At 43.4% G+C, this 7,500-nt stretch overlaps 1 protein-coding gene across 1 annotated transcript in view; it reads right to left on the reverse strand.

Annotated features, from left to right (window-relative positions):
- Positions 1-81: 81 nt before the first annotated feature.
- Positions 82-7,500, reverse strand: part of LOC126993287 (dnaJ homolog subfamily C member 17-like) — a gene marked incomplete at its 3' end in the record, with an annotated part of 107,961 nt that continues 100,542 nt past the window's right edge. The window contains exon 4 of the mRNA XM_050852245.1: positions 82-114. Within this exon, the coding sequence (XP_050708202.1) occupies positions 82-114 (33 nt within the window). The remainder of the gene's footprint in view (positions 115-7,500) is intronic.

The following is a 7,500-nucleotide window of genomic DNA, read 5'->3' on the forward strand; positions in this document are numbered from 1 at the left end:
GTTCCGGAGAATTGTCAAGGTCATAGAAAGTTCTTGTGAATTGATCGTGAGTTTCCCATACTTTTCATGCACTTTTCTTACCGACGTGGACGAACTGGGACACAGTGTCACAGCCTGTGAAAGCATGGAACACAGGAAGTGCCAAGGATTCCTGCGGGCTCAGTGATGCACATATCTCATGAGCAGGAACATAGTGAAAGTTCTTGCCTGTACCGTATGCACTCCAAAGCTCAAGACTTCCTAGCTCCTGCACAACAGCTACTGCCAACACAACCACATCAGTATCCACTGTTCTGACAAGTATCTTGTGGTAGCCCTGCTTGACGGCATCAGCAACATGAACCATGATTCTTGAATCAGCTTCCTCGTGGTTGGAGGGAGCTAGGTTGGCTTAAATTGGTGTGGAAGTACCATGTGTACTGGTTGCTATGGAAAATACGTTGCCTAGCAACCGTTGCTATGCACATTATAGTTTCAATTGGCACTACCCCTGAATATGTTCAGAATATTATAGTGAACACTTGTGTGAAGTTTCATGCTTTTATCACAAACTGAGCATTTATTTACACCAATCGCCTAGACTATTCTACGTACATTATCACAAACAATGTAAGAGAAGGTAATAGTCGCACTTATAATGTAGTTTGTCTTATGCCAGACAGTGATTGCACTCATGGAATTTGCCGCGCGTTTGACAAATTTGAGTCGTTCTCGGTCATCATTTATCTTGCTAATGTGTACATGTGGTGACATGAATGGGAAGGAGTCGGGCAAGGTAAAGGGCCAGTTTTACAGTCCAATGCAGGAAGTTTGTGAGCTCCCCAACCAAAGACAAAATACGACGAAAATTCCTTATTTGGCGTTGATATGGAAAGGAGGAAATTTTAGGAAACCACACACCAGGAAATCTCTTTATTAGTACCTGGTTTTGAGTGGAAATAACGGATCATTGAGGAGAATATAGTTTGGTTTGGGCGCTTACAATGACTTGGTGTTGGACTGTCGAACTGGCCCAAAGATAGCTACACGTAGCTATCTCTACCTTGGAGTCGGAGAAGCGTTTGTATCTATTTTAAAACAAGAAAATTTGCTAAAAATTGTGTTGATGGAATAGAAAAATTAAGAAGAGAAGTTGCATGATATACGTTCCGTATAGTACGTTCCGTATCCAAAATTTATTTCAATGTTTAATTATTTTTATTTGAGGTAGAAATTACTTGTGTTGTTCACCAGAGCAATTTTTTGGTTAGTTTTCCAGCAATCAGTCCCTTTAAAAAAGTGGGATCATTGAGCTTCATCATGATGGTCCCCAGACTAGTTATTTTAAAACGATTTACAGCTCCACGCGTCTCTGTGGTGCTGTGGTTAGCGTACCTAACTATGAATCTCCGGGTCTGGGTTCGAATTCCAGCTCGGGCAGTCGGGGCGCAGCCCACCCAGCTGTTCATCCTTTCTGGATGGCCGTTAAATGGTTACATTGGGAAACTTGGGGAAGGCAAATTGTGGTAACTCGGATGTTGCACTGGCCCTGTGTCCCGGGTTAGTGGGTGGGTTCTCACCCACCACAGGCTCAAGGGCCATTGGTACAGAGATGAGCACCGCGGCCACACGCAGCTAATAGCGTATGCTTTCAACTTTACTTTTACCTTTATCTACTGTAGCTTTTTTGAAATTTGGAGGAATGTAACTATGTCCCAGCTACAGTCATTCCACAGAGAACAGTAGTTGTCTACGTACACTACTGTTGTTTATACATTCAGTGCTTTTGGATGCTTTTGGTAAAGGGGCTTCATTCCTATCATCGTCCGGGGGAGATTATTAAGAAACACGACTCCATTATAATGTATTAGTACCTAATTGATTAACTAGATTAGTTGCTGAGGTCTGCATCGACTTAGACTTATTTTCTCGAGTTATCATCAAGCAGTTTTGAGAACAAATTCTCTTGTAAGATATTAGAATAACAAAAATCTTTCGTATAATGTGGCCCCAAAAATAAGGAAAAAGATCATAGACTTTCTGTTCTGTATCTTTCATAGCTAAGGTGCCATAAAACACAAATTAAAAAAAGACTGCTAAGCACTGCTCCTATAAACGGGAATAGGATAGAGTGGCCGAAGAGAGGTCAATTTCGGATGGAGGGGTGTCTTGATACTCATGCATATATATATATATATATATATATATATATATATATATATATATATATATATATATATATATATATATATATATATATATATATATATATATATCTATCTATCTATCTGTCTATCTATATATCTATATCTATATCTATCTATATCTATATCTATCTATCTATCTCTCTCTCTCTCTCTCTCTCTCTCTCTCTCTCTCTCTCTCTCTCTCTCTCTCTCTCTATATATATATATATATATATATATATATATATATATATATATATATATATACCGCTAGAGAGAGTAAACTGAATAGATTTTATGTTCGCGTCATCAGTCACGCAGGAAAATTTCCCGGCAAGAAGGGTCTATCAGCTTACCTCGAGCCGACATGCGCTAGCCTGTCTACAGACCAAGTATCACGCGTCAATGAGTATTGCAAAATTTTTGGTGAATTTTTTTGTATCAGTGACGCGATAGTCGCGTCAATCATAAGCCGTACTTTTTTGACCAGACAATTATACTGAGGCGTATGTCGCGTCCACGTGCGCGATAGTGTTACTTAAACTAATAAGGAACGCAACATCCAATTCTCTAATACTGAACGAATCCATATTCTAAGAAACGTATGGCAACCCTAAAATTTCTCTCTCCTGCCATGACTGACAGCCGCTGCCCGCTGCTGGCGAAAGTAAGAGGAAGGGGGGAGAGACGTTGTTACGACACGTATTTTACACGTATATATTTCAGGACGACCCTTGACAAACAATTTTAAGGACTGGTTTTGTAGTTCACCGAAAAATGCGCTCACTATATTTTAAAATACTGAATTTGATCTGCTTAGGCCTAACCATTCAGACAGCCAAATACGGAACAAATGGCATTCCGTATTTTACGGAAAGGGTGGCAGGTTTGAAACCCTAGGCCTAAGGCGTCATCTGGCGATATATGGCCATCTTGAGCGACCCCCCATATTGATTGTTTTGCACCTCCCTCCCGTGATCCACCAGAGTGCTCTATCTTGTCCGACTGGATGAACCAACACTTTTTAATTTTGTCACTCATCAAGGACAACACGCGTTAATTTAGTCACAGCTACGGAATCTACAGTTCATTATGAGTATTTCAGTGGCTACTTAGCGTCTTTGCATGTGATGGAGTTCCTTAAAACGTCCTTTTTCGCAACAAAATATTGACAAAAGGCATCGTTTCACTTTGTTTCTAACGATGACGATGATGTTTTCATACCAGGAATTTCTTACTTATCATACAGTGATGCTTTAAAATGTTTTGTGGTGCAGCAGTAACACAACAGCTAGTATCCTCGTGACCTCTGTTCACCCCCACCTGGCAGGATAACCTATAGGAAGCTCTGTAAATGGTCATTTCCATAGGCCTATGGAGGTGCGGCCAGCAAGACAGTGGCCATACCCAGCCCCGCCGTGGCTTGCGCCAGTGCGCAGGATCCCCAATTCTTGGCAATGATTGGGGGAAAATCTTTAAAATCTGACACACCAGAACAAGCAACGCAAGAATTTTAGAAGATTTGGGGTTAATTTTTGGTCGGTTTAGGATGACGGCTCTAGTCTCAGTCCGCGTTGTAAACTCGTAGAAATAGCATCAGCTCCCTCGTGTCATGCTTTCAGCACTACAGTGTGTGTTCTTTGTGCTTTAACAATGACCCCCAGAAAGATGGTTAAAAGGGATGGTGCTGCAAAGAAGAAAACAGGAAAGGTGGATACTATGCTCGCAACAGGAACGGGGGGCGAGCCTCGGCATCTTGTATGCTCTCCTGGACGTGACAGACTCCCGTTCACCCTCCACCACAGACGACACGTCGGGTTAGTTTCACGTTGGTGGTCGAACGTAGTTCCGGTGCCTCGAAAATAGGGAAACTGCGGCTGCCAAACCCCGGTGCCAAGCCAACCCCTCGAGCGTAGCCAGCGGTTGCGGGAGTCTCCGTAACAACCGTAACACATTGATTTGTGTTTCATATTATTTATCCTCCTCCTCCTCCTCCTCCTCCTCCTCCTTCTCTTCCCCCGATCTCTTCCGCTACCACCACTACCCCTACCTACCCTCTTCCCCGTTCCACAGTCCCACCCTGTTACCACCCCTCCCTCTCTCTTCCCACCCCTTCCTCCTGTTTCTGCTCCCCTTCCTGCCCCTGGCGCCGTTCCTAGGAAGGTCTTAGTTGTGGGGGACAGTCAAGTCAGGCTCATTGACAGGTACTTATGTTCAAGGGATAAGGGGAATAGACTTAGAGTTTGCTTCCCCGGGGCAGGCATACAGGACGTCTCTGACAGGATTGAGGATATTTTAGCAGGGGAAAGTACTCAGCCTATCGTCTTCTGCAGTTTCGGTGGCAATGATGTCAGTAGAGTGGGAAGCGAAGAGATATTTAGGCGCTTTAGGGAATCGTTCGCTAAAGTGAGAGACTTTGCGGGGGTGTCGGCCGTTTGTGGTGATTTGCCAAGGAGGGGGGTAGGTGAGGGATGGCTTTCCAGAGCCTTAGCAATAAACAGCAGGCTGGTGGCTCACTGCAAGCGTAATGGTTGGCTTTTCATTGATAATTGGGACCTCTTCTACAATAAAGGCACCTTGTATGCCAAGGATGGTGTACATTTGTCACTCCAGGGGGCTGAGGTTCTCGCAGACTCCCTCGAGCGGTCACTTCGCACCCTGCAGGAGTTTTTAGGGTAAGCGAGGGGGGAGGGCCTAACATCAGTGGCTATGCGTTGCAGACTGGGACTAGGGAGAGCAGGACTAATCGAAAGGATGTAACAAAGGATGGTCTAACTGCTTATTACACCAACAGTAGGAGTCTCAGAAACAAGAGAGATGTACTGAGGGGGAAAGCATGTGTAGAGAATTTCGACATTATAGCTGTCACGGAGACATGGGTGGATACTGTAAACAAACACTTCATGTCAGAATTAGAAATAGATGGTTATCAGATGTTTCACAAAGCTAGAAAAGGAAGAAGGAGAGGGGGATGGCACTTTATGTTAAGACACACTTAAATGTTCCGCTAACAATTCTGTTCAAACAAACGGCGACTCAGAATCAGTTTGGGTGGACGTCCACAAAGGGAAAGACAAACTAATTCTAGGGGTTCTTTACAGGCCACCCAACTTTAGCAGGCAGGACACTGATATATTACTACAAGAGGTTGGCAGGGCGAGCAGGAGTAAAAATGTCTACATAATGGGGGATTTTAACTATAGAAATATAGACTGGGAAGGCGTGAAACCTTAGGGCTGGAACAGAAAAGACAGGGGAACCATGTAGAAATGACCTACAATAAATTAGTTAGAGTAATAGTAGAGGGTCAGAGACAGCATATCCCTAACCAAGCACGTAGAAAGGAAAATAACAACCCCAAATGGATGACCCGCAGACTCAAGCATGAGATTGGCTTAAAGAGAGGAATTTATTGGAAAATAAAGAACGGAGAAACACACCTCAGGGGTAGGTATGTTGAACTAGCCAGGTCGGTGAAGAAGAACACCCGCCTAACAAAGATAAATTTTGAGATTAGAGTAGCCAACGAGGCCAAGAACGATCCCAAGGGCTTCTTCAAATTGTACAGAACAAAAACAAGGGACAGAATTGGACCGTTGAAAACAAACACGGGTGAGCTCGTTGAGAATGGAGAAGATATGAGTCAAATGTTGAATGACTTTCCTCTCAGTTTTAACGCAGGAAAATCTGACAAACATTCCGGAGAGAGTTCAGGTATATGAGGACGAAGAGAACGACAAGTTGAGGGATGTGATCATCACTGGGCAAGTAGTCCAGGATGAGATTGGTAGGTTGAAGAAAAACAAATCGCCGGGCCCAGACGAAGTATTCCCACGGGTTCTGAAATAGTGCAAGGAGGTTCTCAGTGGCCCACTTACCGATTTTGGGTATGTGCCCAATCAGTGGAAAGTAGCTAATGTGACGTCGATTTTCAAAGAACGAGACAAATCAGCCACCTCAAATTATCGCCCAATTAGCTTAACATCAGTTGTAGGAAAGATGTTGGAGTCAATTATAGCCGGGAGCATTCGGGACCATCTAGAGAAGCATAATTTAATTCATGATTCACAGCATGGGCTCATAAAGGGTAGGTCTTGCCTTACTAACCTGTTGTCCTTCTACACTAAAGTAATCGAGGCGGTTGACCGAGACGAAAACTATGACATATTGTATCTAGATTTCAGTAAAGCGTTCGACAAAGTTCCTCATCACCGGCTATTACTAAAATTACAAGCTCACGGCATAGATGGGAAAGTTTGGAACTGGATCAGGGCGTGGTTTAGTGGTAAGAAGCAGAGAGTACAAATCAATGGTAAAATATCTGAATGGGGCAGTGTTACGAGTGGAGTCCCACAGGGGTCGGTGCTGGGTCCGCTGCTTTTTATTATTTACACCAATGACTTGGACACTGGAATTAGTAGTGATGTCAGTAATTTCGCAGATGATACCAAGATCGGTAGAGTGATCCAATCAGACAGGGACGCTAGTGCTCTCCAGGATGAGCTTGACAGACTATATGATTGGGCGGGGAAGTGGCAGATGTCGGGAAGTGTAGCATTCTGAGTGTAGGTAGGAATAATCCCTCACACAATTACTCATTAAATGACACTCCTCTAAGCAGGTCTGGGTGTGAGAGAGACTTAGGAGTCTTAGTGAGCGCTGACCTCCGTCCTAGGGCTCAATGCATTCAGGCTAAAAATCGGGCAAACAGAGTACTTGGTTTCATCTCAAGGCGCTGAAGTCATCCTCAAACTTTACTTAGCACTAATGGATCCTCATCTCGATTATGCAGTTCAGTTCTGGTCCCCCTACTATAGAATGAATATCAAAATGTTAGAATCTGTACAGAGGAGGATGACAAAGATGATTCAGGGGGTGAGAAACTTGCCGTATGAAGACAGACTGAAGCACTTAAATCTATACTTTCTAGAAAGACTAAGGTTGCGAGGAGACCTGATCGAAGTCTATAAATGGATGAAGGGCTTTAATAAAGGGGATGTCAACAAGATTATGATAGTAAAAGAGCCAGGTAGGACACGTAACAATGGTTTCAAGTTAGACAAATTCAGATTCAACTAAGACATAGGTAAGAATTGGTTCACCAATAGAGTGGTAGATGAATGGAAAAGGCTTGGCCGCCATGTTGTGGGTGCCAATACCATAGATATATTCAAGAAGAGGTTAGATAAAGTCATTGATAGTGAGGTAAGATTGGGTTGAGAGTACAGGAGCTGCCTTGTATAGGCCAACCGGCCTCTTGCAGACTCCTTACGTTCTTATGTTCTTATATTTTTTACATCAAAGGATGCGGTTCAAGGGCAACAAAAAGAGTACA

The sequence above is a fragment of the Eriocheir sinensis genome, unplaced genomic scaffold (genome assembly GCF_024679095.1).
Source record: "Eriocheir sinensis breed Jianghai 21 unplaced genomic scaffold, ASM2467909v1 Scaffold598, whole genome shotgun sequence".
NCBI classification, from domain to species: Eukaryota; Metazoa; Arthropoda; class Malacostraca; order Decapoda; family Varunidae; genus Eriocheir; species Eriocheir sinensis.